Source organism: Eremothecium gossypii, chromosome VII, assembly GCF_000091025.4.
Source record: "Eremothecium gossypii ATCC 10895 chromosome VII, complete sequence".
NCBI classification, from domain to species: Eukaryota; Fungi; Ascomycota; class Saccharomycetes; order Saccharomycetales; family Saccharomycetaceae; genus Eremothecium; species Eremothecium gossypii.
The window spans coordinates 1,574,275-1,601,871 of NC_005788.4; the positions used below are offsets into that span (position 1 = coordinate 1,574,275).

The 27,597-nt window shown below is 53.9% G+C and overlaps 16 protein-coding genes and 2 non-coding genes across 18 annotated transcripts; 8 read left to right on the forward strand and 10 right to left on the reverse strand.

Moving 5' to 3' along the window:
- Positions 1-192: 192 nt before the first annotated feature.
- On the forward strand, positions 193-2,397 carry MCM5 (MCM DNA helicase complex subunit MCM5; the record flags this gene model as incomplete). Its single annotated transcript, NM_212004.1, has 1 exon — positions 193-2,397. The coding sequence occupies one exon, from the start codon at positions 193-195 to the stop codon at positions 2,395-2,397; it is 2,205 nt and encodes a 734-aa protein (NP_986942.1).
- Positions 2,398-4,061: 1,664 nt separating this feature from the next.
- AGOS_t0190 lies at positions 4,062-4,134 on the forward strand. Its single transcript has one exon. It is a non-coding gene; the product is annotated as a tRNA-Thr (tRNA).
- A 139-nt stretch (positions 4,135-4,273) lies between these two features.
- On the forward strand, positions 4,274-4,658 carry SMD2 (mRNA splicing protein SMD2; the record flags this gene model as incomplete). Its single annotated transcript, NM_212005.1, has 2 exons — positions 4,274-4,278; positions 4,337-4,658. 2 exons carry the CDS (start codon positions 4,274-4,276, stop codon positions 4,656-4,658), a joined length of 327 nt encoding a protein of 108 aa, NP_986943.1.
- Positions 4,659-4,764: 106 nt separating this feature from the next.
- DBP9 (ATP-dependent DNA/RNA helicase) lies at positions 4,765-6,552 on the reverse strand (the record flags this gene model as incomplete). The annotated part of the gene is made up of 1 exon (NM_212006.2): positions 4,765-6,552. One exon carries the CDS (start codon positions 6,550-6,552, stop codon positions 4,765-4,767), a length of 1,788 nt encoding a protein of 595 aa, NP_986944.1.
- A 227-nt stretch (positions 6,553-6,779) lies between these two features.
- YSH1 (cleavage polyadenylation factor subunit YSH1) lies at positions 6,780-9,095 on the reverse strand (the record flags this gene model as incomplete). Its single annotated transcript, NM_212007.2, has 1 exon — positions 6,780-9,095. One exon carries the CDS (start codon positions 9,093-9,095, stop codon positions 6,780-6,782), a length of 2,316 nt encoding a protein of 771 aa, NP_986945.2.
- A 667-nt stretch (positions 9,096-9,762) lies between these two features.
- On the reverse strand, positions 9,763-13,083 carry AGOS_AGR280C (uncharacterized protein; the record flags this gene model as incomplete). The annotated part of the gene is made up of 1 exon (NM_212008.2): positions 9,763-13,083. One exon carries the CDS (start codon positions 13,081-13,083, stop codon positions 9,763-9,765), a length of 3,321 nt encoding a protein of 1,106 aa, NP_986946.2.
- A 480-nt stretch (positions 13,084-13,563) lies between these two features.
- Positions 13,564-14,094, reverse strand: RSO55 (Rso55p; the record flags this gene model as incomplete). Its single annotated transcript, NM_212009.1, has 1 exon — positions 13,564-14,094. The coding sequence occupies one exon, from the start codon at positions 14,092-14,094 to the stop codon at positions 13,564-13,566; it is 531 nt and encodes a 176-aa protein (NP_986947.1).
- A 161-nt stretch (positions 14,095-14,255) lies between these two features.
- Positions 14,256-15,122, forward strand: PUT7 (Put7p; the record flags this gene model as incomplete). Its single annotated transcript, NM_212010.1, has 1 exon — positions 14,256-15,122. The coding sequence occupies one exon, from the start codon at positions 14,256-14,258 to the stop codon at positions 15,120-15,122; it is 867 nt and encodes a 288-aa protein (NP_986948.1).
- A 63-nt stretch (positions 15,123-15,185) lies between these two features.
- ECI1 (dodecenoyl-CoA isomerase) lies at positions 15,186-15,992 on the reverse strand (the record flags this gene model as incomplete). The annotated part of the gene is made up of 1 exon (NM_212011.1): positions 15,186-15,992. One exon carries the CDS (start codon positions 15,990-15,992, stop codon positions 15,186-15,188), a length of 807 nt encoding a protein of 268 aa, NP_986949.1.
- Positions 15,993-16,302: 310 nt separating this feature from the next.
- NNT1 (S-adenosylmethionine-dependent methyltransferase) lies at positions 16,303-17,100 on the forward strand (the record flags this gene model as incomplete). The annotated part of the gene is made up of 1 exon (NM_212012.1): positions 16,303-17,100. One exon carries the CDS (start codon positions 16,303-16,305, stop codon positions 17,098-17,100), a length of 798 nt encoding a protein of 265 aa, NP_986950.1.
- Positions 17,101-17,641: 541 nt separating this feature from the next.
- On the forward strand, positions 17,642-19,840 carry LAS17 (actin-binding protein LAS17; the record flags this gene model as incomplete). Its single annotated transcript, NM_212013.1, has 1 exon — positions 17,642-19,840. The coding sequence occupies one exon, from the start codon at positions 17,642-17,644 to the stop codon at positions 19,838-19,840; it is 2,199 nt and encodes a 732-aa protein (NP_986951.1).
- A 114-nt stretch (positions 19,841-19,954) lies between these two features.
- AGOS_AGR286C (uncharacterized protein) lies at positions 19,955-21,034 on the reverse strand (the record flags this gene model as incomplete). Its single annotated transcript, NM_212014.1, has 1 exon — positions 19,955-21,034. The coding sequence occupies one exon, from the start codon at positions 21,032-21,034 to the stop codon at positions 19,955-19,957; it is 1,080 nt and encodes a 359-aa protein (NP_986952.1).
- A 78-nt stretch (positions 21,035-21,112) lies between these two features.
- RPS30A (40S ribosomal protein eS30) lies at positions 21,113-21,456 on the reverse strand (the record flags this gene model as incomplete). The annotated part of the gene is made up of 2 exons (NM_212015.1): positions 21,113-21,301; positions 21,454-21,456. 2 exons carry the CDS (start codon positions 21,454-21,456, stop codon positions 21,113-21,115), a joined length of 192 nt encoding a protein of 63 aa, NP_986953.1.
- Positions 21,457-21,754: 298 nt separating this feature from the next.
- On the forward strand, positions 21,755-22,930 carry SER1 (O-phospho-L-serine:2-oxoglutarate transaminase; the record flags this gene model as incomplete). Its single annotated transcript, NM_212016.1, has 1 exon — positions 21,755-22,930. One exon carries the CDS (start codon positions 21,755-21,757, stop codon positions 22,928-22,930), a length of 1,176 nt encoding a protein of 391 aa, NP_986954.1.
- A 38-nt stretch (positions 22,931-22,968) lies between these two features.
- MEC3 (Mec3p) lies at positions 22,969-24,129 on the reverse strand (the record flags this gene model as incomplete). The annotated part of the gene is made up of 1 exon (NM_212017.2): positions 22,969-24,129. One exon carries the CDS (start codon positions 24,127-24,129, stop codon positions 22,969-22,971), a length of 1,161 nt encoding a protein of 386 aa, NP_986955.2.
- Positions 24,130-24,292: 163 nt separating this feature from the next.
- Positions 24,293-26,227, forward strand: GUF1 (GTPase GUF1; the record flags this gene model as incomplete). The annotated part of the gene is made up of 1 exon (NM_212018.1): positions 24,293-26,227. The coding sequence occupies one exon, from the start codon at positions 24,293-24,295 to the stop codon at positions 26,225-26,227; it is 1,935 nt and encodes a 644-aa protein (NP_986956.1).
- A 72-nt stretch (positions 26,228-26,299) lies between these two features.
- Positions 26,300-27,118, reverse strand: COQ11 (ubiquinone biosynthesis protein COQ11; the record flags this gene model as incomplete). Its single annotated transcript, NM_212019.1, has 1 exon — positions 26,300-27,118. The coding sequence occupies one exon, from the start codon at positions 27,116-27,118 to the stop codon at positions 26,300-26,302; it is 819 nt and encodes a 272-aa protein (NP_986957.1).
- Positions 27,119-27,465: 347 nt separating this feature from the next.
- On the reverse strand, positions 27,466-27,520 carry AGOS_AgSNR36. Its single transcript, NR_149379.1, has one exon. It is a non-coding gene; the product is annotated as an AgSNR36 (small nuclear RNA).
- Positions 27,521-27,597: the final 77 nt, after the last annotated feature.

Below are 27,597 nucleotides of genomic sequence, written 5' to 3' on the forward strand. Positions count from 1 at the left end.
CCACCGCGGGCGCTCTCCTTTTTGGCCCCTGGCCGCGGTGCGCCCGCGGGGCCAGATCTGGGGATCTCGGCGGGCGGCGGGGCGCCGAGTCATGCCGGACACAGGCAACGGTTGCAATCCTCACCGCGCACGGGCGAAAAATTTGGCGTATTTCTTGCCACAGCGCGACCACGCGCCCGCGCCCGAGCCAGTATGTCGTTCGATACCACACGCGTGTACACTACCAGCGTGCTGCCCGGAGAGGAGGCGGGCGCGCACGAGCGCTCGGAGGTGGTGCGCTCGTTCCGCGACTTTGTGCTGGAGTTTCGGTTGGACGCGCGGTTCGTATATCGCGAGCAGCTGCGCAACAACCTGCTGGTGCGGCGGTACGCGCTGCGCGTCAACACGGAGCATCTGATTGGGTACAACGAGGCGCTGTACAAACTGGTGCGCGACGAGCCTGTGGAGACGGTGCCCCTCTTTGAGCAGGCGGTGACGGAAATAGCGCGGCGGATGGCGCGGCTCCGGGCGGAGGACGCGGGCGCGCTGCCGGCGGTGCAGGTGGAGCTGCAGAGCGCGGCGGCTGAGACGGCGCTGCGGCAGCTGGACTCACAGAGCGTTTCGCGGCTGGTGCGGCTGAGCGGGATCGTGGTGTCAACGTCGGTGCTGACGTCACGTGCGACTCACGTTGCGCTGATGTGCCGCAACTGCCGGCACACGACGGCGCTGGACCTCAACAACTTCCAGTCGCTTGCGGGGAGCAACGTGGCGCTACCGCGGGCGTGCCTGGCAGACCACTCGAATGACGATGGCAGCGCGGCGGGGAACCCTTGCGGCCAGGACCCGTACATGATCGTTCACGAGAGCTCGCGCTTCGTAGACCAGCAGTTCCTGAAGCTCCAGGAGGTGCCGGAGTCCGTACCGATCGGCGAGATGCCGCGCAACCTGCTGCTGACGTGCGACCGGTACCTCACGAACCGGGTGGTGCCGGGCACGCGGGTGACGGTGGTGGGGATCTACGCGATATACCAGTCCAAGGGCGGGCAGGGCGGGGCGCGGGCTGTGGCGATCCGGAACCCGTACGTGAAGGTGCTGGGGATCGAGGCGCAGGCGGGCAGCCCTGCGGGCGTGCTGTCGATGTTCAGCGAGGAGGAGGAGGAGGAGTTCCTGCGGCTGGCGCGGACGCCGAACCTGTACCAGCTGTTTGCAGAGTCGATTGCGCCCAGTATCTATGGAAACGAGGATATCAAGAAGGCGATAGTGTGCCTGCTGATGGGTGGCTCGAAGAAGCTGCTGCCGGACGGCATGCGCCTGCGGGGGGACATCAACGTGCTACTGTTGGGAGACCCGGGGACGGCGAAGTCGCAGCTGCTGAAGTTCGTGGAGAAGGTGTCTCCGATCGCGGTGTATACGTCGGGCAAGGGTTCTTCGGCGGCGGGTCTGACAGCGTCAGTGCAGCGCGACCCGAACACGCGTGAGTTCTACCTCGAGGGCGGTGCGATGGTGCTGGCCGACGGCGGCGTGGTGTGCATCGACGAGTTCGACAAGATGCGCGATGAAGACCGCGTGGCGATCCACGAGGCAATGGAACAGCAGACCATCTCGATCGCGAAGGCGGGCATCACCACGGTGCTGAACTCGCGGACTAGTGTTCTGGCGGCCGCCAACCCCATATACGGGCGCTACGATGAGCTCAAGTCCCCGGGCGAGAACATCGATTTCCAGACGACCATTCTGTCGCGGTTCGATATGATCTTCATAGTCAAGGACGAGCACAACGAGCAGCGGGATATGTCCATAGCGCAGCACGTCATGAACATCCACACCGGGCGCACTGCCGTGCCGGACGCAGGCGCTGCCGGCGCAGACCGCGAAATACCCATTGACAAAATGCGCCGCTACATCACATACTGTCGCTCGAAGTGCGCCCCCAGGCTCTCAACTCATGCGGCTGAGAAGCTGTCCTCGCACTTCGTGACCATTCGCAAACAGCTGCTGATCAATGAGCTGGAGTCGAAGGAGAAATCCTCCATTCCGATCACTGTGAGACAGCTGGAGGCCATCATACGTATTTCGGAGTCGCTGGCGAAATTGGAGCTCAGCTCCGTCGCCGAGGAGCGCCACGTCGACGAAGCCATTCGCTTGTTCCAGGCTTCCACAATGGATGCGGCGTCTCAGGATCCTATCGGGGGCATGCAAAATTCAAACGTAGTGTCCGAGGTACGCAACCTCGAAGCGGAACTAAAACGGCGTTTGCCAATAGGCTGGTCGACCAGCTACCAGACCCTCAAACGGGAGTTTGTCCAGTCTGGTCGTTACTCTCTACAGGCACTCGACAGAGCTCTATATGTCCTCGAGAGGCATGAGACAATACAACTGCGCTATCAGGGCCAGAATATTTATCGCAGCGGCGTGTAATCTGCATCTTCTACCCAGGACGCCGATAGCCGACTCACGCTGTTGGATTTCTCCACCCACCAGAATCGCTGCATCTTGCGCGTATACCCTACGCTAGTTATCGACTTTCATAATTGCCAACAAAAATCCTCTGTACGTATTCTGCAGATATCAACCTGGTAGTCACAAGTGCCTACCGGTACGCTGTCCGGTGCGCGGTATTTCGGTTCGGCTGTCCGATCCAAAGCCCCTCAACGGAAAAGAATCTACACCTGCAGCCATGGATAACTGTAAACTACCCCTAGTGTTCTAACCTACCGTTTCCGTCGTGTCACCGTCCAGATGCGATATTTCGAATTAACGAATCAGGACAAGATACCTGTATCTGTTGAATCTGGTTACAGAACGGACTGGACAACATAGGGACAGGATGATCCGGCAACCAGGCGACGGAGTGACCCGCGCCTCTGAGAGAGCGGAACATTCTGTTTTTGGAAGCAACATGCTACAAAAGGGTAGAGCTTGTATTCCCGATTAAGCGAGAGTTCCTACAGTAACCCGGTATTGTGTGGCCAATACCGTTTTCGTTTAGTTACGATCACCTAGCAGCCTTTGCGGGCGCCCAACACCCCACCCTCTTCATGCAGGATATGGCTTCGCTCAACGGGCTCCTGCAAGTCGAGATAGGGTGCCATGTCTTAGAGCCCCTCAGTTTTGTGGCTAAACGCTACGCTATTTGTTCCAACCCCCATGAGGCGTTTACTCTGGAATTGCGACATTCCCCAATTCGGTCGAGGTGATAATTGGGGATGTTCGGTCCGGAGTCGCCCACTGTTATCGACAGTGGCAGCAGAAGTTTTGCCCGATAGCCGGTAGGCGATGTCCGGAGACCTTTTTGCATTTGGATCCCGCAGAAGTCAAGGCTGTACGCTCTAGAGCAAGCTAGATCCCACCCGTAATCCGCCAATGTATTAGCCAAAAGCGGAAGTGGAAAGGGGAGTTGTGCTACATGATACGAAGAAAGGGCTAGAAAAGACGACAGCAAGTGATCAGCTCTGGCTTTGATATGATTTCCACTCTTGGCGGGTCACAGTGCCAGGATTTCTGAATCTCCCAAAACATTTAGCAGCCATCATTGCTACAGACCTTTTCTCGTAAATCAGACCATAAGGCTTCGAACGCGGTAGCTGCGTCACGTGGTGAAACAAGTAGTAGTCCGCCACTCGATGATTCACGGAAATGGCACAGATGTATCTCTAGACGATCTGTATCTCTAAACGATCACGTGAAAGGGGGGGATAGAAAGTAGTACACCTCACAATAGTATGGTTTATACCATTTTAGTCCGTTTACGCAGAATAACCGTTGCTTGACGACGCGGATATCCTATTTTGCAGCTAGACTATCTGCAGCAAGAAACTTTAACATGTTCACTTACGGTGGCGTGCTGGATCATACATGGGTTCCTGAGATCTGCGATTTAATATAATATGTAATGCGAATATATCTCTGTATTCATGTCTGCATATCAACGTCAGCTCTCGTAGCTGCGTGGAATTATGCCTTCGAGTTCCATGGCCGAACTGCTTCCTGGGGTTACCAGGTCCGTCAGACGTGCGTATCGCGGAGTGAGTGTGAGCCTGTTTATCGACATCTAGGGCAATATGTCCCAATATGACACCAGAGCTTCTATGGCCAAGTTGGTAAGGCGCCACACTAGTAATGTGGAGATCATCAGTTCGAATCTGGTTGGAAGCATTTTTGCGTATCAAGTCAACTAGTCACGTGACACTGAAAATTATGCGGCGGCGCTATGTGCATTATCTCTTAATCTGCAGGAAAGACATACCATTCAACTCTTCGCAACAAGATATCCAGTTCGGACACAATAGGTGCTATGTCGTATGTTTTTGAGCTCAATAGAATGCTAGAGGATGCCTTACTAACAAGTGTGAAGTAGCGATTTGGTGAACCGGCCGCGTTCGGAACTTACGCAGGATGAACTTGCACAGCTGGAAGAGTTCGAGTTCAAGCACGGGCCGATGTCGCTCATTCAAGAAGCTATGACAGCACGCACGCCGGTGATAATATCACTTCGGAATAATCACAAGATCATAGCTCGTGTAAAGTCTTTTGATAGACACTGTAACATGGTGCTTGAAAACGTGAAGGAGATATGGAGCGAACGAGAAGGCAAGAAGATTTCAAACAAGGAACGCTTTATTTCCAAGCTGTTCCTGAGAGGTGATTCCGTAATTGTAGTACTTAAAGCGCCCCTATAAACTGCATATTTCATATATACTTGTGTACACTACTGAACCGCAAAACAGAGGACGTGCGCGCGCGGGACAGTGTGCTTGTGTATCAGGATATCATAGTACGGTTCAATCACTTGAAGTTTTTTAGAGGGTCTGATTTACGCCCTGGCTTGCGCTTGGCCACTTTGCCTTTTCTGTTCTTCTTCGGGTTGTGGAACGGTACGAAGCCAATCTTTTTACCAGTTTCCCTAGCAGCCTCTGGTAAGAGGTAATCTGGAACCCTCTTCAAATGCTGCTGAACACGAGCTGGGTGAAGCTCCTTGTCATGCCTTAAACTATCTAAATCATGCGGGTTCTCCTCGAAATGTCTCTTCAGCTTTTCACTCGCCAGCAGTTCTTGCTTTAATTCCTTGACACGGGCCTCCCGAACTGCAACTTGAGTCACGGCACGGAAACCATCCTCCATTCTATAACGGAAACCTTCGATCTGTTTTACGTCAAAGTTGTATGGCTCAATTTGGAATCCTAGTTTGCTTTGTTGCTTTATGACTCTGGCGAGAATCTTCTCATCTTTCTTTGCCGTCACAAGCATCGAGGGCTTATGCTTTCCGTACTCCTTTAGTGGCACCACGAAAGAAATGGCGGTACCAGATTTACCTGCACGCGCGGTTCTTCCGATTCTGTGAACGTATGACTTGGCTGTGGTAGGAAGGTCAAAATTTAGTACGCACGAGACGTTTTGGAAATCAACACCCCGGGATGCACCATATTCCTTGTCCTTCTTAGCAATTTTTTGCTTCCCGTTTGTAGAACTAGTCTTTGAAGTGATCTCTTCAAGCTTCTCCCCGCCTTCTTCAAGCTTTTCGCTGCCTTCTTCGCCCGCCTCCACGGTTTCTTCGTCTTCTTCTTCAATGTACTCGTTGTCATCCGTGGCAATGAGTAGCTGGTATACATTCTTGTTAAATTCGTCCACTATGTGTTGGCGCGAGTTTAGCGGCAGCTCACTGTTCAGAATGCAAGATCTAATGCCAAACTGTTCCAAGACCAATTTCAATCTGTAACCTCTGTCAATAGTGTTCACAAAAATAATGGTCTTACCTTTTATTAATGAAAGCTTGAAAATGACGTAGCATAACAAGAATTTGTCGAACTCCGAGACCTTCACGTAGTACTGCAGGAGCTTGTTTTTGTTTTTGTTGATTTCATCGTCATTGAGCTTTAAGATAGCTGGCGAACGACAGAACTTAGTCTTGAGTTCCTGGATTTCTTCATTTAAGGTTGCACTCATTAAGAACGCCTGTAAATTCTTCTTCAAAGGCAAATATTGGGATATCTTCAGCAAATCTTCTTGGTAACCAAACGTGAGGATTAAATCAACCTCATCTATCACAAGGAACCTTAGATCCCTCAAGGAAATCGTCTGCAGATGCTTGCCCTCTAGAATCTTAACTAGCTGTGAGGGTGTGGAAATGATGATCTCTGGGTTTTCTGCTAGTAACGGCCCCAGCACAGAATCGTCGACATTGGCTGAAATATTTAGCAGCCTTATGTCCTTCGAGCAGTATAACACCAACTTTTCCAGCACCACGCGGACTTGCTGTGCTAGTTCTCTTGTTGGCACCAACACCACGCCCAATGTGCCTGTGGTTCTGTCCGCACCTTGTGTACTTTTGTGTTCCAGGATCGTCTGTACCACCGGAATCAAGTAGGCAAGCGTCTTACCAGATCCAGTCGATGCCTTTGCAATTATATCACGCTTCTGTTCCAATGCAAGCGGGATTGCACTTGACTGTATTAGTGTGGGGTGGTGGAAGCCACTGCTCTTAAGGGACTGTTGCAGTCTCAGGTCCAACTGGAACGAACTGAACGTTTTGGATTCATCCAGATATTCAGAAGATGCAGTAGTTTGTTGGCTCATGCCTCTAATTAATCCCCAGGACCGCACAAGTGAGTTGCTGCACTTATTGCTCGTCTCTTTAGGCCTAAAGATTCTGCGATGAGAGAAAATTTTTCGAGCGGCTGTCGCAGGGAAAAAAAGAAACGACTTGATGTTGAAATGACAAGTTGAAGGGTACTAAAAACATTAGGCTGTAGGTAGTCAGTTCTACAGGAGAATTAGTGGAAGTACTATAATGATATAAAATATTAACACAAGGGGGCGACAAGATCAGCCCCTATCCCTAGAATACTTTCGATCCTCCCCTTCAGTGGGTTTGAATTACAGTCCTCTACTGCCATCTTCGAAAAGTTGACAGTAGCGTAGTTTTTGCCAATCGTCACCGAGCCCTTTATGTTCTCGTTATCAGAATGTTCACTCTCCTTATCCAGAAGCAAAGTAAAACTGTCACCAAACTGCTCATTAAAAAGCTTGGCAATTTGTTTGATCTTCCAAAGAGTTTCGGACTCCCCCGGATGATCGTTCGAATTGCAGCTGTGGCTGCTGCGTTTAACACTCGCTGGTGAAGAATCGACACTCAGCAGAATAGCAACGATGCTATCAGCCACTGCATCGCTTATGACATTCTGCGTCCACTCAAGAGTAGCGACATGATCAACGACTGATAACTTGATATCGCCCATAACACGGACGACGAGTTGACCAGGCTTTGTATTCTTTTCGTCTTCTTCAACTTTTGTTAGCGTCGCACCCTCTTCATCAACTAGCACTTCGATATCGCCAAACATCTGGCACAGGTGCCAGAATATTAGCTCGTTTCTACAGTCCACGTGGACTGTCTGGCGCTCCTTCAAAACGGTAGTAGATAAGTCTGTATGGTGCTCGCGCAAATCAGAAAGGGAAACCAAGTTTAAATCGAAGTTCTTTTCGTCCGATACCAATATCCCCGATATGACTCGTTCTTCTTCCACCTCCGGCTGCTCCCGTTCCTCCGGGAGTTTATCTGCATCTTGTGGTTCTTCCTTAGGCTGTTCCTCGGAGGTAGCATCCTCCGGATCATTGTATGGCCTCTCTTTATCCTCATCAACTACAGGTAGCATCTCATCGACAATATTACCAACTGCTTTAGCTATTTTGACACCTTTAAACTCTAGATCAACAGCGACACAGTTCCTGGGGTTATATACACGGACTTCATCTTCAGTGCCCTTCAAAGAGCTAAAGTTGGACAATAATGCAGACTTCAGACGACCCATAGGATTGGACTCTCCATGCACAAGGATAATATTTGGGGCCCCAATTTTCTCGACAAATTCAAGGTTTTCCCTAAAGTCAACATGAGCAGCAAACGATATTTCTTCAACTTGACAGCGACGTGGAATGGATACATCCGAATTGTTTATGGAGGGTATTGTCTCGGGCTCTAGCATCAAAAATTTTGCCATGGTACCTTCAACAGAATACCCTGTAATTAGAACCAAGTTCTTTTCATCTGGGCACCATTTCTCAAGTAAATCCCTTGACAGACCGTTCTGCAACATACCTGGCGAAGCCAGCATTACACTGGGCCCAAAGTCCTGGAATTCGTCAAGATTTTTCAAGTATGATATGTTTTTAAAGATAAAAGGATTTGTCTGCGAGTCTCTGAACTTTTTGCGGATCTTGTCGTTCATCATATTGACATAGGTTTGGAAGACAGACATACACTTCCGAGCTAAGTTTGAGGCGTAGAAAATTGGAACTTGACCGTTGCCAAGCTGTTCCGCGTGCTGCGACCAATACTCATCGAGAATTAGCATAATCTCCTGTGCCCTCCCAAGCGCAAATACTGGCAATAACACACGGCCTCCCTTTGAGACTGTTGTATGTATCAATTGTGTAAGCTTCTTTTCTTTACTTGTACGAGGCTCGTGTGTTGCGGTTCCAAAAGTTGATTCGACAATAAGTATGTCTGATGGCAATGTGGGGATTTCTGCGCTGTTCAGGTGCCGATCTAATTCTCTCGAATAGTCGCCGGTAAACAGTATCCTTAGCCCTGCTATTTCAACCTGGAACATAGCAGCACCAAGAACGTGTCCGGCGTGGTATGCAGTAAATTTTATACCGTTGACATCAATTGTAGAATGATAGTCAACAGTCTCAATTCTGTCAAATGATTCAGCAAGATCTTCGTCTGTGTACAAGTTCTCATCGCTTACACCCCCAGCGTTGTCGTTGCCAATGTTGGTGACCTTCACGAAGTCGCTCAGTAACCAGCGGTAGATGGCCTTCGTGGGATGTGTCATGAACACGCGACCCTGGAAATTCGTTCTTTGCATAACGTATGGAAGTGACGCAGCGTGGTCTAGGTGGAAGTGCGAGATCAACAGCACCTCCACCTGCGACAGGTCGAACTCATCGTAAAAAGGCAGCGACGCGATACCCTGGTGGGCGGGATGCACACCGGCATCCAGCATGACCGTCTTGCCCTTATACTGCAATATATGGCATGAGCGTCCAACCTCATTGCTGCCCCCAAGCCCGAAGAATCGGAACGAATTCGTATCTAACTTCTCCTCCGTCATCCGCAATTTGTTTATGTCTGCCTGCTGCGAGGTGCTGTGCTCTCTACCCAATGCCTGCGACACTGGCTACTGAGACAATTCCACGTAGCTGCTGCTGCAACTTTTTTGCAGCTATGGAAATACCGTGGTTCGGTAGATTTGATTCTGTGGAGATGAACGATCAAACGGGAACACTGGTTATCGGTGATGCGTGTTGTTAGTACCCAATCACCCGCAGAGACAAGTGCCACTATTAATTGTAGTACTTACAGGAACACCGATCGCAAGAACTCTTAACGGCTCCGTTTACCAACGATCAACACTTTTCTCCTCGAACGTTATGCTGTGCGGCGGTGGCGATTGCGAATGATTGTTGAATTGAACCAGAGAGCGGAAAATTTTCGTTCTCACGTGACCGTATCTTACATAAGCTACTGACCTATATGAAATACCGACGTTGCTCGAGGACCCGCTAGCGCAGTGTCTCAAGCAGTGATCATGAGATTGAGTTGTTCTGATGTGTACATTGAGAGTACTGGGTTGGACGCGACTGTCTAACCACGGCTACGTGCAGAAATAAATGCATCATAGACGATGGAAGAGTTCCTACAAAGACGATATAAAACACAACACACGCTCGAAGGGTCATAAGTGTCCTGATGTGTGCGTAAAGGAGCACATTTCGGCGCTATGTGAGAAAGCCATAGTCGTCATTCACAGCCCAAAATTCCTCAATTGGGATGCACCACAGAGTTTCTGAAGCCTGCTGGTGCTGGGATGGCTGGCTGAGGCTTGGAAGGTTATTGTTCAGAGAGGATGACGGACCAGGCAGAGGCAAGCGCCAATGAGCAGAGACACCCGGCTGTGAGGGATCATGGTTGGCCGAATGACAGGTCTTTTGTTGGAGAGAGATTTCCTCGTCCATGGTCTGAGAGTGCAGTCGCGAGCGTGGAAGAAGCTCAGCGGCAAGCGGTTCGCGGTTACTCAATAGTTCGAGCACCGAATCGTTTGTCCATGCAGATATGTTGTTAATCATGTTGTGTGTCCCGCAATTGAACATTCTTCTGGGGCCTGCGCTAACGGCGAGATTGCCGGAAGGCCGTGTCTGCGACGCGGAGGGTTCGGCGGGTTGATTCAACAGGCTGGTGGCTTTTTTGACCCCAGGGTGACTATCCGCAATCCCAGAGCCAGCTCGTGGGTCCCCCACTATTGGGCGTAGTGTGTCGTTATGCCATCTGGGTGAGGACGGTCCCGACTTTATATCATTCATGGGCATACTGGACGCATGTAAGGGCATTTGTGGACTGATAATTTCTGGACCCTGCTGCGAAACCATAGAATTCTCGTTATTTACCGACGACAGATATGCTTGCAGTCCATGCTGTGCGTATTGCTGTTGAAGGAAAGCCTGCTGCTGAAGTAGCTTCCAATCGAGATCTGTCTTAGTGGAAGACTTCTTGACGATATATCGCGAATCCCTGCCTTGCCCCTGGATATCAGTACCGCACAAGTTACTCCCTTCCCCGGTGTTGCTATTTTTGAGCACTGGTGAGGAGTCCGATTCAGCGATAATGTTGTCCTTAAGTGGAGGCGAAGAGGCGGCGCCATCATTTTCGCCATGTTGATTCATGGGTGACAATAGGTTGGCCAACGATCGGGGCACTTGCACCAGTCGTAAAAGACCATTTTGTTTCTCGTTGGTGGTTTGCTTTGTTAGAGGCTTGTCCTCAGCTCCGATAAACCCAGTATGCGCATTAAGCAGATCACTCCCGAAAGTGCGCTGCACCGCAGGTGGCATACCGTATTTAGTTGAAGGACGTGACAAGATGTCGCCATTCCTATTGGTGATCGATGTGTGTTTGTTCATGGCATTCTTAACAAAACTAGAAACGCATATTAGTTCGCTAGAATCAGGCCCACAGCGCTCGATCAGGTTACCAACGGTTGAGTTCATTAATTGATCAAATGTATCCCGAAACAAAATCGCGAATTTTGACCGCTCGGCCATTACATAGAGGCATATAGAGCATGCACGGAGGTCATCCATCGTTGAGAATAACGACGCACTTATCGACGGCTTTGTGTGTTTTGAATCATCCCCCAACTTGCGGCGCCGCTCGTCATCCAGATTACGTGCCAGCCACATGCAGTATATCAAAGTAACACCTGCTACAAACACCGTGTGTACTGCAGGCGTTGAATGACCGAATACAGTCTTCTGGTGGAAAATCTTATAAAGCTGGCATATCTGCCCAGCAGCTGCCTGACACTCTCGAAAAAGACGATCCTGTGGATCTAAAAGTTCCAAGTAAGGCTGAATTAGAAGCCGCACCGAACGATAGTAGTATAGCTTCAAAGTCTCATTTTCAAAGCTTCGAATATTAGCTACAGAGCAGTTAGACCGCCAGATCTCTAACTCTCGGAAAAACTCTTTGACAAGCGATAATTGCTCTTGCAGCTTACTGCGTGGCAGTTGCGAACACTGCTGCCATTGATCTTCGACCTGTGGGATTATGCCTAGCACCTCCACGAAGCGCGACTCTATCCGCCGTAACTTTATGGCCTGGTTGATGAAGTGCACGCCGGTGACCGCAGACCCCGAAATATCGTGATTTACCAGTGAGGGCTCGTCCTCTTGGAAGAGGGGGAGGCCTATTTCGGATTCCTTTATCACGTACGGCTTTCCAACCGCAACACAGATCATTCTTTCTAATAGATACACACACCAAAATAGTCGGAACTTCCGGTCAGAGTTGCCATATGGCGTATGCTGGTGAAGGTTGAGCTTGTTCTTGCAGATAGCCACAACGTCTTCAATAATCTCATACAATGCTGCTGAATCTCTGTCGATTCGTATGGTGTAGAAGACCAACAAGGTAAGCAATTCTACTTCCTGCACCGGAGTTAGTGCTGAGTTGCACTTGGTGAGGTGACTGATAGCTGTGGAAAGATAACGATTGGGCGGGAGTCCCAGATATTCCCCAGTAGTCATATGCAAGCACGCCGCAATGCTAAACACCATCCACATTCGACCGCATGCGAAGTGGAATGCATCAGTGCCGTAGGCCTGCACGCTATCCGAGACATAAGCATCATGAAACGCGTACACCTCCCGCTCGTCAAGCAAGGGGTACTTGAATTGTATGCGCGTGAAGTACGTGTCGAGAAACACCTGAGACTGCTTCTTGTCAATCCCGAACACCGGATCGTACAAGAGAAATTCGGGCACGCGGTACTTTGCGAAAAGGCACAGCGAGTAGTCAACCTTCTCGTAGGGGCCGCACAGCAGTTTCCGGATCTCTGTCGCACGCGGCTGCTCCCCGGGTACCAGCTTGCCCTTCGTCTGCATCGGCAGCGCGGACTCCCCGTCGGCAGACACGCGCCGAGAGCCAGCGTCTGCCTCCCCACCCGGGATCGTGAGCAGCTCGTCCTCGTCGTCGCTACCTGTTTTCATCAAGTGCGCGATGCGTTTGTACTTGGCAAATTTGTTCTTGTACAGCGCAGATTCCTGCGGCAGGTCTATCATCTGCTCCAAGCACTTGATCTTCTTCTCCAAAAAGAGCGTGTAGTCGTCCTTGCCGTTGTTGGCCCGCTTGTGCAGGTTGCCCTGTCCCACACCTGCCGGTCGCTGCCCCGCCACTGAAATTTCCTTACCGCCTTCTCCATCCCCAGGGGAGCCGGCTCGCGCCCCTCCCTTGGCTCCATGAACACTGCCTGCTCCCCGCGGATAGCCTTCGCCCATCTCGCAGCCGCGCACCGCTGCGCTCGAGCCTACCGCACTCGTTCCATACTTGGCGGGCTGGATACATCGCACTCCGGCTTTCAAGCATGCCGTGCAGCTCGGGATCTTGTGATCGCAGCGCTGCTTTCTACGCTGGCAGAGAAGGCACGATCTCGATCGCCCCTTTTTGTCCTTCAACAAAAGATCGATGTCCTTCCCGGCCAGCTCCAGTTCCAGCTGGAAACGCTGGATCTTCTCCTGGCTCACCTCCTTCGGAGGCCGTCCCATCCTTGCTATCCCGCTACGCTCCCCTTTGCTGGTTAACTATTTGTTGCTCGGCTTGGCCGCGCCAAAATTCACCGCCTCGCTGTTGTCTGTATGTTGGCCCTATTTACAGCCAACCAGTCCACACTGCAACTACTTTGTGTACTTCCAGTAACAGAATGTGAGATATCCTCACTAACATATCTTTTTGTTCTTTGGTGAGATTTTACTCTTGTCGGGAAGCTTTCACCAGAGCCAGTATCAGGCGTACTGCGAAGCCTGCAAACGTACGTAGGTAGCTCTGCACTGCGGGTGCCACGCCGGAGCGGCATGTGCACACCAGAGCCAGCGGACTGCGGCACGACTCGCCAGCAAAAGCGCTGCGCGTGGACGGTGGTGTGCTAGCTGCCTGCTCTGCGCTCGCGGGCAGCAGAGGCGACTAGGGTGTCTATTTGGAATTGCCGAAAAAGACGCCCCTGCGTCCCCCCGCGGCCCCGCGGGGCACTAGGAGGTGGCGGGCGGCTTCGCGAGCAGCTGACGCAGAAGTTCGGCGTCCTCCGCGTCGCGGGCGCGCGCGAGCTCCTCGCGTTCGGCGCGGGCGCGCTCGTGTTTCTCGCGGCTCTTGCGCGCCTGCGCGTGCTTACCCTGCCGCGCCCACGTGCGCAACGCCAGCTCGCGTTCGCTGGCGCTACCGGGGGGCTGCGCCAGCGCGGCGGCTAGCTTCTCGCGGGCCAGCTTGCGGTTCTGTTCGCGGCTGCGGGTTGCCTGGCACTCAATCACGATCCCCGAGGGCACATGGCGCAACTGCACCTTGCTGTTGCACTTGTTGATCTTCTGCCCGCCGGGCCCGCGGCCTCCGTGCAGGAACTTCTCCTCTATGGAGGCTTCCATCTCGGGTGTCCATTTTGGTCGGGGGGGAATGCGATTCTTCTTGATCGCGAGCGGGTGGGCACGATGTAGCATGCGCGGAGCCCCGGCAGTCCGGAGCGCGGCCCGGCAGGGCACGAGACAGGCGGCCACGGTCCGCAGGAACATGTTGCGTTGTGCAGTGGTACGTGGCGATGGCGCTGGATGGAAGTTAGCATGGTAAGCGGCGAAAAAATCGGCCCCATGGTCGGAACTTCACCAGACACAGGGCAGTAGACCAGCTAGCCAGGAGCCATTCTACGAACGCTGTGGCCGGAGCTGGCGGCGATATGATGATAGCTTCATTGAGGGGCATAGCGCGTAGCGCGTGGCGCGCACGCGCGTTCCACGGGGCCGCGGTGCGACGAACGGCCACGGAGCCGCCGGTGGGCGCGGCCTCAGAGGACATCCCGAGCTTCTTTAACAAGCTGCCGGAGAAGCTGATCCTGGAGAGCAACGGGATGAAGCCTACGACGGCAGAGAACCAGCTGGACACGCTGCGATACTACAAGCGGCTGCGGGCGGAGGGCTTTTCGTCGCAGCAGACCAACTACATCATCCAGCTGTTGCTGAGCGTGCTGAACGAGCAGTTCTTCGACCACTACAACTCGCGGTTCCTGCGGAACATGGAGCTGGAGAACCAGAGCCACCTGTTCCACGCCGCAGAGTCGGAGCTGCGGTACTCGATCCAGAACTCGCGGGAGTCCGCGATCAACGAGCAGAGCCTGCAGCTGATGAAGCTGAACCGCGAGCTGCATGTGTGCCGCGACGAGCTCAACGAGCTGCTGATCAACCTGCTGCAGAAGGACTCGCGCGTGGACTTCAGCGACCACAAGTCGGAGAACACGCTGCTGCAGCGCGACATCAACATCCGACTGCGCGACTGCAACAACCGCATCGGCACCAAGATCATCGGGCAGATCAAGTTCGACATCGAGAATCTGCGCTGGCAAACCACGCGCAGCGGGCTGTTTGCGGTGCTGATCCTGGTGTTCTTCATCATGAGCGGCGCGTCGATCTCGCGGCGCATCGCGGCCGAGCACGACAAGCCCGTGGAGGTGGTCTTGCACACGGTCGAGCCCGAGGAGCGCGAGCTCGATGACCTCCCGCTGGCCGACGAGCAGCTGCTCAAGGGCGCCGATCTCGACGACCTGTAGGCGCCAGTCTGTGCCAACACATGTTCAGGGTACGTAGATATGTATAAACAAACGCCGCCGCGTTCAGAGCTTGGACTTGCGGATGCGCTGCGTGACATCGAAGAACCGCTGCTGCGGCACGCCACGAACGAAGTTGTTGAGCGCGTTGTGCGCTTCCGTGGCGTTCGCGGCCAGCCAAGCGGGGCGCGTCCTCTCCTGCAGCAGCCGCTTCGTGCCCATCAGCGTGGTGCGGTCCATCGTCTTGAGGTGTTCGCGCAGCTCCCCTAGCACGCGGCGGTTGAACTCCTCAGGATCCTGCAGCCCGTAGTGCCCCGGGAACAGCTTGCCCTCCAGCGCCGCGTACGGGATGCGGTCCCCTAGAATCAACGACCGGTTCGACATATGCCGCCCGAGAAGCCCGGGCAGCGTGTCCGACAGCGCACCCTCCGGGCCCAGCGCCAGCGACGCAAACGGCAGCTCCAGGTATATCTGGTCGTTCATCGCGTACACCAAGTCGCACATCAGAACAAACGCCGCCGACAACCCGTACGCCGGCCCGTTCAGGCACGCCACGGTCACCTTGGAGTGCGTCGCAAACGTGTTGCCGAAAAGAAGCACCGGGCTCGTTGGGTGTCTCATCAGCTCTGCGACCCGGTTATTGCCTTCCACGCTCACGCGCGAGAACGACTCCACGTTGCCGCCAGCGGAGAACATCTTGCCGTGTCCCTGGAACACCGTAAACAGCACCTCGTCGTCCTGGTCCGCCTCGCGCATCAAGCGCACGAGCTCCATGTAGTCGCCCAGCGTCAGCGAGTTCAGCTTCTTGCCGGCTAGCGTGATCACGAAGAACGCGCCGTCTTTGTAGTGGCTCACAGTCCCAGTTACCTCCATCGTGCTTATCGTGTTCCCTTGCGCTCCCACAAATTGCAAGGGCGCGGATGCCTTATATACACCTGGTTCGAATTTCCCCAACGCAATCTGCCAGGATGATCGGGCTTAGTAAAGAGTCGCCTTGTGGCTGTTTTCGATTGTGCAGAATGCAGCGCCTGTACCATGAACAGCGCCTACCGCGGGTGCGAGCCGCACCTATCGCTGAACCTCATCAGTCACTATCTCCTCGGCGGGGAACGAAAAAAACTGTCGGGATTGTACAGAAATTAGACCAGCGGCGGCTCGACAGCGCAGCCGCCTGGAGCAAAAGATGAGCTCAGATCACGAGGAAGATAGCCTGTACGGGGCCACGGAGCTCTTTGGCGAGCCGGACGGGTTCTACGAGAAGCCGGCCGAGAGCCACTTTGCGGAGTACGAGCGGAGCGCAGTTCCAGCGCAGTCTGCGCGCCGCGATACGCAGGTGCGGATCAGGCTGGTCGGGTCATCGCCCCTGTGGGGGCACCTGCTGTGGAACTCAGCGATATACACTGCGCGGCACCTGGATGCGCACCCCGAGCAGGTGGTCGGGCGGTGCGTGCTGGAGCTGGGCGCAGCCGGCGCGCTGCCGTCGCTGGTGGCCGGGTTGCTGGGCGCGCGTCAGGTGGTGGCGACGGACTACCCGGACGCAGACCTGGTGGGCAACATCCAGTACAACGTGGATCACGTGATCTACGGCGGCAAGCCGCCGACGGAAGCGCCGCACGTTGCGGTGGAGGGCTACATCTGGGGCAACGACTACGGGCCGCTGCGGCGGCACCTGCCCCCGGGGCAGACGGGCTTCGACCTTGTGCTGCTCAGCGACCTTGTGTTCAACCACACGGAGCACCACAAGCTGCTGCAGACGACGCGCGACTTGCTGGCGCCGGCCGGGCGCGCGCTGGTGGTGTTCTCGCCGCACCGGCCGTGGCTGTTGGAGAAGGACCTGCAGTTCTTCGAGACGGCCGCTGAGTATGGGCTGCGCGCGGAGCTCATTGAGCAGGTGACATGGGCGCCGATGTTCGCGGATGACCCTGGCCCCGCAGAGGTCCGCGCACGTGTATACGCATATTACCTGACGCACTGCGCCTAGTGTATATAGTCTAACGACGCTGCGCCGCAGCTGACCACGTGCCCTAGCAGGCGTGCGCGCGGAGCCGCCGCAGCACCGAGCGGCCCCACCGGCCGCGCACCGGGGACGGGCTGGCCCGGCGGCCCGTCAGCGCGCTGTGCATTCCCGCTGCGCGTACGGGTCCCGGCATCCGACGAGGAGCACGGGAGCCGCGGCCTGCTACCGGCGGCCTGCCAGTACATATTTTGTATACGCGGGTCCCGAGCTGTGCATGGCGGAACAGCTGGCCATAGGACGCCCGATCTGTCGCTGGAGTAGCCCCGGCTTGCTTGGCAGCCGCCATTCTAGGTGTGGACGGCAGTCCTTTTACGTGAAGCATCGCCATCGAATTCAATGCGCTAAGCCGCAACGGAATTATGGCTGGGTGTATGCTCGAGTATGAAAAGGGGCCGAATGAACAACGCAGCTGGATGGAACACCTCCGCCACAGAGTGATTAAGCAGGCGAGCCTTATATCGGGGCCAAAGAAAGAGCCATTGGAGTATTGGTGTTGTAAGGCAACATGGGTCTTCTAACGGCGGAAGACAAGGAGAAGATTAAGCGGGCAATTCCCAAAGCATCGAACAAGATTATAGATGTTGCGGTTGCCAGGCTGTACATCGCCTACCCGAACCCGAAGGAGTGGAGGTATAGCGGGCTCTCCGGGGCCATCGCATTGGTGGATGATATAGTCGGGAACACCTTTTTCCTAAAGTTGGTAGACATCCACGGGCACCGGGGCGTGCTATGGGACCAGGAGCTGTACGTGGGGTTCGAGTACAACCAAGACCGCACGTTCTTCCACAGCTTTGAGATGGAAGACTGCTATGCGGGGCTGCTGTTCGAGGACCTGGGCGAGGCGGCGCACTTCCTGAAGCGCGTGCAGAGGCGGGAGAAGTACGCCTCAAAGAAGACCCTGGCCAACAAGAACGCGATCGCGCTCGCCAAGAAGCTGAAGGCGGAGAGTGACGGCCAAGCTGTCCACGGGCCCCGCGGCGAACCTGTCATAGCAGACCAGAGAAGGAGATACAGCTACAATGCCGCTACAGACCTCGAAGACGTGCCAGCTACGAAAAAGAAGGCCCCGCCCCCTCCACCGCCAATTATTGCGCAGAGTACCGGTCCGGCCCCTGTCAGAAAGCTACCGCCTCCGTCTGCGGTGTCGCGGTCGTCTACAAGCGAGCAGGAGTCGAGTTCGGACTCGTCGGACTCAGACTCCCCGGAGCCCCCCTCTCGAACGGGACCGAAGTACAAGCTACCACCGCCGCCAAAGGAGTTTGTCTCTATTATTGGGCCACCGCCCGGAGCGCCGCTGGAACCTACGCCTGCGCCTCCTCAGGCTGCTTCCGCGCTCCCCGTTCCGTTACCTCCGCGGCGACACACGCCAGAGCCGTCACCTCCAGATACAGGCTTCTCGCAGCAAAACAGTACGTCATCCAGTAACGGCCAAACGCATAGGCCTTTGCCAATTCCTTCGCGGCCAATGGTACAACCCCCCACCGGGCCTGCTATGCAACTTCCCCCTGTCACAGGACATGAAACTAGCGCGGTCTTAGCTAGCAATGCTCCCCAACGACCAGCTCAGCCACTGCCGCAGGTAAACGCCGCGCCTAGTAGGAGTGGGTCCGTTCGCCAGCTACCACCACCTCCACAGCAGTTTAGTCCAACCCCTGGTACCTCTTCTCCATATGGTCAGCAACAACAGTACCCGCAGTACGAGCACTTTTCGGCTTCCCACGAGCAGCCATCTCCTGTACATCTGCGTGTCGATACTGCGAGGCCGTTGCCATCACATCCATCGCAGATCCAGCAAATGGCGTCCCCTCACTCACCGATGCAGTACATGTCACCCCCTCCGCCTCCAGCTCGGCAGATGACTCCCTCTCCAACACAGCAGCACGGAGCACCACCACCACCACCACCACCCAGAAGAGGTCCTGCGCCACCACCACCTCGTAAGCGGGCCGGACCTGTAACCAGTCATGCAACAGGCCCTTCCAATATGTCTTTGCCCATGGCGCATCAACCTTTAACTGCCTCGAAGACAGGAGGGAGACCAGGACCGCCAGTCCCTCCAAGAAGGAGTACTGGCCCACCACCACCACCTAGGACACACCGGCCCGCTGAAGTTGAGACTGCTGCTGCAGTAAGCTATCACCCGCCTACAACATTCACTACATCATCCCAGCATAATGTAATGCCGGCACCAGGCCCAGCATTACAACAACCTCAAGGTTACATGCCTCCTCCTCCACCGCAGCCACCACAAGCCCAGCCCGCTCTGCCCCCACGGACGCAGAACCCAGTATCACCATCCCAGCCATATGCATCTCCAGCCGCACAGGTTGCAGCCCCCCCACCCCCACCCCCACCTCCAATGCCCATGGCCACTTCAATACCTCCTGCACCTCAGATGGGGGCAGCTACTATACCGCCTCCGGCTGCCGAAGCGACCGGTGACACGGGCAGGGATGCTTTACTGGCATCCATTCGGAGTGCAGGCGGTGTCCAGGCACTGCGTAAGGTTGACAAGTCTCAATTGGACAAGCCATCGGTCCTCCTGCAAGAGGCCCATGGAAAGGCACCTGCATCTACCTCACAGGCTATGACACCTGCGGCTACTGGAGGTAATTCATTGGCCGATGCACTGGCGGCTGCCTTGGATAAAAGGAAAAACCGGGTCGCTCAGCATGACGACGATGACAATGCTGATGATTGGTGACCGGTAACTTGGCTGTGTGCCTTATGTATCTATAAGTATGTCGCATTACTGAGATGTAGCATCTAATCCCTGTAGTTTATAGAAATATCTACTCTAGGTATCCTGCTACACAGATCAGAGTTTATTCCATTGTGCTTCCCAACTTTCCACCCAAGCGTTCTTCTTCGGATCATTGTTATTCAGCTTCTTGACAAGCTTGCACATGCTCTCCATAGTCGAATGTAGGGTCTTCACGCCCTCTAACAGGTCCTCATCCTGCGGGTCGAAGTCCGCACCTAGCATGAAGACGGAAGAGACGAGTTCGTCTATTTGTTCGACAACAGCATGGTGGACCTTATATACCTTTTCCAACGAATCAGCGGCTGCCTTAGTGTGCGGATTTTCAACCTTGACACTCTTTTGGAAGGACTTGAGCAGCAGCTTCACTAGTTTGACTCTGCGTTCCAGCGTCTGCACATATTCAATCATCTGCGGGGACGGAGCCTTGTTCTCGGCATTTGTCGCAGTGCTCTCGGCATCGGAGGTTTCTTCAAAAGAATCCTCAAGGCCAAAGGGGTCCTGCTCCTCTAATGTAGGCTCTGCGAGCCAGTCATGGAGCTCCAAAATTGTATCCTGAACGAGCTTGGCGGATGCGGAAAGGCGCTCGTTGAGCAGGCCCAGGTTGCCCTGTTCCGCAAGCGCGAGCAGCTCATCACACGACGCCCAGATCTTTCCCACGCTCACTAGGTTCTCTTCCTTCTCGCGTATCTCATCATAAAACTTTTCCAGACTCCGCAGCAGCGCCAGGATCTCCTCGTCCAGCTGCTTGTTCAAATACGACGTGTAGTGGCCCGACTTATGGAAGGACGGCAACAGCGACAGCAGGTAAAACAGAGACTCCTCCAACGCCCGCAGCTCCTTCCCACACGTTGATTCGTTGCCCTCTCTCCGCGCTGGCTGCGACAGGATCCCTACTTTGGTCGTCTGGGCTCTGATCAGTTTGGCCAGCTTCGCCAGCTCCAGCAGCGGGGTTGAGTCCTGCAGCTGCGTGCTGGACGAGATCGCCGCCAACTCATCCCGCGTACCATATGCAAAGCGCTCTCTGAACGAGGCCAGCAGCTGCCCCAGTTCCTCTGCCATGTCCTGCCGCTCCGTCATGCGCTTGCATGGTGGTGCGCTCCCGCTAAAAACCGCGCGCGTAGCGCAAGGCCGCATCTGAAAGTTATTTCGTGCTTAGACGTACATACGCTAGATACCAGGCGCCGATCGGCTACCTCTATACACGCCCACAGCTTATTGAGATGGCTGGTTAGAGTTCATCTTTCTCTTACCGTTGGTCAAGGTGACGTTGACGAATCTTCTGGTGTACAACAATCTCTTGTAGGCTCTGCCCTTTGGCTGCTTTGGCTTCTCCTGCTTCTCAACCTTTGGAGTCTGCGACTTGACCTTACCAGCACGAGCTAGGGAACCGTGAACCTTACCCTGCACCGTCGTTAGTATATGTTCGCCATCGACCATACGGCTCAGCGCGACGTGCCGCCGCACCACAAGTGAATCGCCCTGATCTGCACTGCAGTTACCGCCCACACGTAGCGCCCGTTGCCATCCGCGTCTTGTATCCCATCTTAACGTACCATTTTGTATAACTTTGTTGATGCCCTTTTGGTAAGAGATGTGCTATTACAAACACTAGCACTTCAGCAAAAGAATCTCCAGCTCCTGAGGAGGTGCCGCCATCCGGCGGCCGCGGAAACGAGATCACCATAAACGAGGGCACACCCGCGGCGTTCGTTCAAAAACTAGGATGTGTGGGCTTATTGTGACGAATGTGTGGGTGCATCACGTGACAGCAGTCTCTGGAGTTAAGGATCAGCATATGGGGATTAGTAGCACACAGCCAGCACGACAGCGTCAGCACATCATCGGGCAACGACAATGGATAGACAACCAGCCAATTACTTCGGCGCAGGCCCTGCCATGCTGCCCACGGATGTTTTGCAGCAGGCCGCACGCGACCTAATCAACTTCCAGGGGGTCGGCCTGGGCATTGGGGAGATTTCGCACCGGTCGAAGGAGGCTGGGGCGGTCATTGAGTCCACCAAGGCGCACGTAAGGGAGCTGATGGGGGTGCCGGACACGCACGAGGTGTTCTTCCTACAGGGCGGCGGGACTACGGGGTTCTCGTCGATTGCGGCGAACATGGCTGCGGCGCACGTTGCGCGGACGGGGCAGGCTGGCACGGCGGCGTACCTGGTGACTGGGTCGTGGTCTGCCAAGGCTGAGGAGGAGGCTGCGCGACTGGGTCTGGCGACGGAGCGGCTGGTGGATGTGAAGCGCGCGCGGGGCAAATATGGCAGCATTCCTGCCACGGTGGAGTGGATTGGGAGTCTTTCACGTGACAAACACTCGTACGTATACCTGTGTGAGAATGAGACCGTGCACGGCGTGGAGTGGCCTGAGGTGCCGGAGGAGCTGGTTGCCTGCGGCGTGCCAGTGGTTGCGGACCTGTCCTCGGACATTCTGTCGCGGCAGATCGATGTTGGGCGCTACGACTTGATCATGGCGGGAGCGCAGAAGAACATTGGGCTGGCGGGCTTGACGATGTATATTATCCGCAAGCGCCTGCTTGAGGATATTTCCAGCGTCTCTGACGAGAAGCTAGCTGCCGCTGGCGTGCCACTAGCGCCAATTGCAACGCACTATCCGACTGCTGTGGCGAACAACTCGGCCTACAACACAATTCCGATGTTCACTCTGCATATCATGGATCTTGTCTTTCAGCGGCTCTTGGAGCGGGGTGGGCTACCCGTGCAGCAAAAGGAGAATGCCGAGAAGGCGCGTACCTTGTACAATGCCCTCGATAAGTATCCGGACTTTTATTGTCTGCCCGTCGAGAAGGACGTGCGTTCGTTGATGAACGTTGTGTTCACGCTCAAGAAGGAGGGCCTTGACGACAAGTTCTTGGAGCAAGCGAAGGTGCGCGGTTTGTCTGGCTTGAAGGGCCACCGTTCTGTGGGCGGTTTCCGCGCTTCGTTGTATAACGCAGTGGACGTCTCCAGCGTGCGCAAGCTAGCGAAGTTTGTGGAGGAGTTTGCGCAAGAGAATTCGTAGATGTACCCTTCTGTATAGCTAATATACACCACATACAGTTATAGTGGTTTTGAGCGTGCCATATAGTATATGATTTGACCGCGTTCTTTGGACTTGGTGCTGTGCTCGTCTACTGTACCGCGGTCAAGCGAGCAATGCAGGACACAGGATTCATCATGGGAGATTGCAAGCACCACTTCTTCAAACGAATCATAGAGTTTAGAGCAGACCTTCCAGTCTTTGGCTTTTATGAAAACTTGGCTTGTTTGTTCCTGCGGGGAGACCGAGGTCGACGGTCTTGAAGTGCTGACATTCCCGATGTCCGTGGCCTCGATGTCCATTTCGCTGTCCTCGATTTGCATGCTGGTTCCCGCATTCAGATGCCGTACATTGCCCACCAGACCTGGCTCTGAAGCAGGCACTGCAGAGGGCTGGTCATCCTGGACAATCATTTCGAGCGGGCCACGCCATTGCACGTCCAGCTTCCAGTCCAGCTCCTGAACAAGTAGTCGCAGCCGCCCCTCGTCGCTGCGGTCAGAGTTCCGGTCGCCATAGATCATCAGATGGTTTAGCGTTGCGTACCGATCTAGGCGCTTCACGAAACTGGTGAACTTGCTTCCGTATTCGCCATTCACCGGCGGTAGCTGGAACATCAGCAATTTCGTGTAATTCACCATTGGTTCCACAATACGTGCATCCTGACTCTTGTAAAGCAGTCGCACACCGACTTTAAATACATGCGACACCTCTTTTCCAGAGTCTTCGTAGCCTAGGTGCTCCGTGAAGGCGCACGACAGCGCGCAGATCGGGTTGCCCATCGGCTTGTTCTCCTCTCCCTGTTGAATACCGGTGTGCACCTGGTTCCACTCGGGTGTGCTCTGCAGCTTGATGGTCAATGGCCCGTGGTTACACCGCTCGTACCGCCGCAGCACATTGACCAGCGAATCGCACTGACATTCCATCGCGATCGCGTTCTGTTCCCTGATCGATGCCACGTTATAAAGCGTAAATATGTCGCGCGGAATGGTGCACCATAGCTGTCCCTGGTCTCCGCTTAGTATGGCCCCGCTGGCTGCTGTCTTCGGGGTCGAAACTACTATTAGTCTGTCGGTAGTGAATCTAAGCACTGCAGTCTTGCGCAACTGCGCGACAGTTGATATTGTAGTCTTGAAAAGTCTATAGTCATCGCTATCTGAATCGATAACCAACTTAAGCTTCATTATTCAAAGCCAAGGTCAGACCATCTGGGGTTTGTTGAAGTGTTGCTCTCAACCGGTACATGGGACATCGCGCAAACGAACTCTTTTACTTGAGACTCGTTTCTACCACATCGTGGACTCCTGCTGGAGCAGCAAGCGGCGTGATATATAGGGGGAGGCAGCCATGCTTCGCAAGGCATTCAGATACCTAGTGCCGGTACGATGCAAGTCTAATAGTTCAATAGCAGGTGCATCTACAGCAGGGACATCTCCTTCTCTACCACAGACTTTGCAACGGCGGATTGAAGAAATACCATTGGAGAGATACAGGAACTTCAGTATAGTGGCGCATGTCGACCACGGGAAATCGACACTGAGTGACCGCCTGCTGGAACTGACAGGTGTGGTGAAGCCCGGGGCAAAGCAGGTGCTGGACAAACTGGAAGTGGAGCGGGAACGGGGCATCACGGTTAAAGCGCAGACGTGTTCGATGTTTTACCACGACAAGCGGACTGGTCTGGACTATCTGCTGCACCTTGTGGATACTCCAGGGCACGTGGACTTCCGCTCGGAGGTTTCGCGCTCGTATGCTTCCTGCGGCGGAGCACTGCTGTTGGTGGACGCATCGCAGGGTGTTCAGGCGCAGACTGTTGCCAACTTCTACTTGGCATATAGCATGAACCTCAAGCTGCTGCCGGTGATCAACAAGATTGACCTTTCCGTGGCTAACATAGCCCAAGCAGAAGATCAGGTGGAGGATATGTTTGAACTGCCACGAGAGGACATAGTGCGTGTCAGTGCCAAGACTGGATTGAACGTGGCTGATCTGCTCCCAGCAATTGTCGACCGGATTCCGCCTCCCACGGGCTATGTAGAGAAACCCTTCAGAGCACTGCTGGTCGATTCGTGGTATGACTCGTATTTGGGCGTGGTCCTGCTGGTTTACTGCGTTGATGGTATGGTCAAGAAAGGCGACAAGATAGTAAGTGCTCACACCTCTAACAAGTATGAGGTCAAAGAAGTTGGCATAATGTACCCAGAGCGTGTTGCCACGGGCAAGCTTTCGACGGGTCAAGTCGGGTACCTGGTACCTGGGTTCAAGAATTCACGGGATGCAAAAATTGGAGACACATTAATGCATCAAGGTCGGGAATCGGAGACAGAGGTGCTACCGGGCTTTGAGGAGCAGAAACCAATGGTGTTTGTGGGTGCATTTCCCGCGGATGGTGCTGAGTTCAAGGCGCTGGATGATGATATACAGAGATTGGTGTTGAATGACAGATCTGTTACGCTGCAGCGCGAAACCTCCAATGCTCTGGGCCAAGGTTGGCGGCTGGGATTCTTGGGCTCACTGCATGCTTCGGTTTTCAAGGAACGACTGGAGAATGAATACGGCTCGAAACTCATTATCACACAACCCACTGTTCCATATGTCGTGGAGTACTCCGATGGGACCCAGATAACAGTAACAAATCCAGATGACTTTCCTGACCTGACACTTCGGCGAACCAAGATAAAGAATTTCCAGGAGCCATATGTAGAAGCTATAATGACTCTTCCACAGGATTATCTCGGAAGGGTTATCACTCTCTGCGACGACAACCGTGGCATACAGAAAGAGATAACGTACATTAACACCACGGGGCAAGTGATGCTGAAATATGATATCCCATTGGCACATCTAGTAGACGACTTTTTTGGTAAGCTCAAGTCTGTCACGCATGGTTATGCTTCCCTAGACTACGAGGATGCAGGCTATAAGCCGTCTGACATTGTCAAGATGGAGTTGCTTGTAAATGGAAAAGGTGTGGATGCACTTGCACAAGTGATGCATCGCTCCCAAACCGAACGAGTGGCCAAAGAATGGGTTAGGAAGTTCAAGCAATATGTCAAATCCCAGTTATACGAGGTGGTTATCCAGGCCAAAGCCAACAATAAAGTGTTAGCCAGGGAAACCATAAAAGCACGGCGTAAGGACGTGCTTGCAAAGCTACATGCTTCAGACGTGTCTCGTCGGAAGAAACTACTGGTAAAGCAGAAAGAGGGCAAGAAGCAGATGAGATCCATCGGTAATGTTCATATAGACCAGGAAGCATACCAGGCGTTCCTGCGGAAGTAGTACTATATAGACCAGTCTTGTATATAAGCAAATATTGTGACATATATATTTATCAATACCGGCTTGTCGCAGTCAAGCTTTTAAAATATCTTCCAGTGAGATTACACCGTATGAGCTTTCGTCCTCTATGTGTTTAAGCAGTGCGCGCGCAACCTGCTGAGTGGATACGGTAGGTCGCAGTAGCTGATTGACACAACCAACATTGCGGCGTAATAAAAGCTCGTTACCGCAGTTCAACAGTTCAAGGACATCTCGGAGGGCTGATCTGGCATCCGCAACGTCGCGAGCCTCGTCAAACATAAACCCCGGCCGAAACAGCAGTGGCCGGAGCTGGTGTTCTAACCGCATTATCCCTTCTTCCGCCTGTCTTTTAGAATTGATATACCCAGCTGGGATAAGCGGAAACCCCTTGTCTGCGGATATGTAACTGAGGGTCACCTTTCGCCCAGCACCCTTGTCTTTCGCAATAGCAGCAAGTGTTTCTGCCAAAAGCATTGCTGTCCGGCGGTTTACAGCATCGTAAGTGAACTGCGGGTTGGTCTGCTGCAGCGGGTTCCGCGCCCATCTGGGTTTCATCAACTGACCCAGTGACGCAAGACTACCTAGGGGGCTCGATGCCAGCTTTGCTTTGTACTCTGGGTTCTCTAGAAGGATTCCGACCGAGTGTACGATGTCCGTGGCTGACTGAAGATGTGACCGGTACGTCGCTGGATCAAAAATGTCGCAGCTCTCCCAATTAATAGTGCTAGCCCATTTTTCCGACGAATCTGGTGCACGTCCTGACCTCGACAACGATGTTACCTTATCGAAGACACCCGATGCGGCTGCCAATTGGCAGATTCGCTTCCCCAGGAAGCCTGTGCCACCGAAAACGACTAGGTTGCGGTGCATGAGGCAGTGCAGCGTGTCTACTGGTGTGGAATGATTCCAGATCTCTAGGAGCCAAGAGCGATGAACATCAGGCGTAAAATGTTCATCAACACACCCATACACCTATATATAGCCGAATCTACACTGGAGAATAGGTGCGAGGGCAAAGCTACTAGACAAGAACTGCGTCGAAGCGCAAGGCATGAAGCATGCCACTACGGTGCATGTGCGAGTTACTAATTACGCAATATACCACGTTTTAAAGAGGTATTTGGTACTCAAAAGAACTCAAGTTTCATATAGCCCATTGAACGCCAGGAAAACCGAAGCCAAAGGCTTCGGCTCTACTGCACTGAGGCAGAGGCGAACATCCAGCTCAAGACGGGTACATGGAGGGTACCCGCCGAGCGAGGCACAGGGCAAACAACAATAAGGCTAAGAAATTAATACCAATCTGCGTCCATTTCCATTTCTATATTAGTGTACAATGCATCGATATA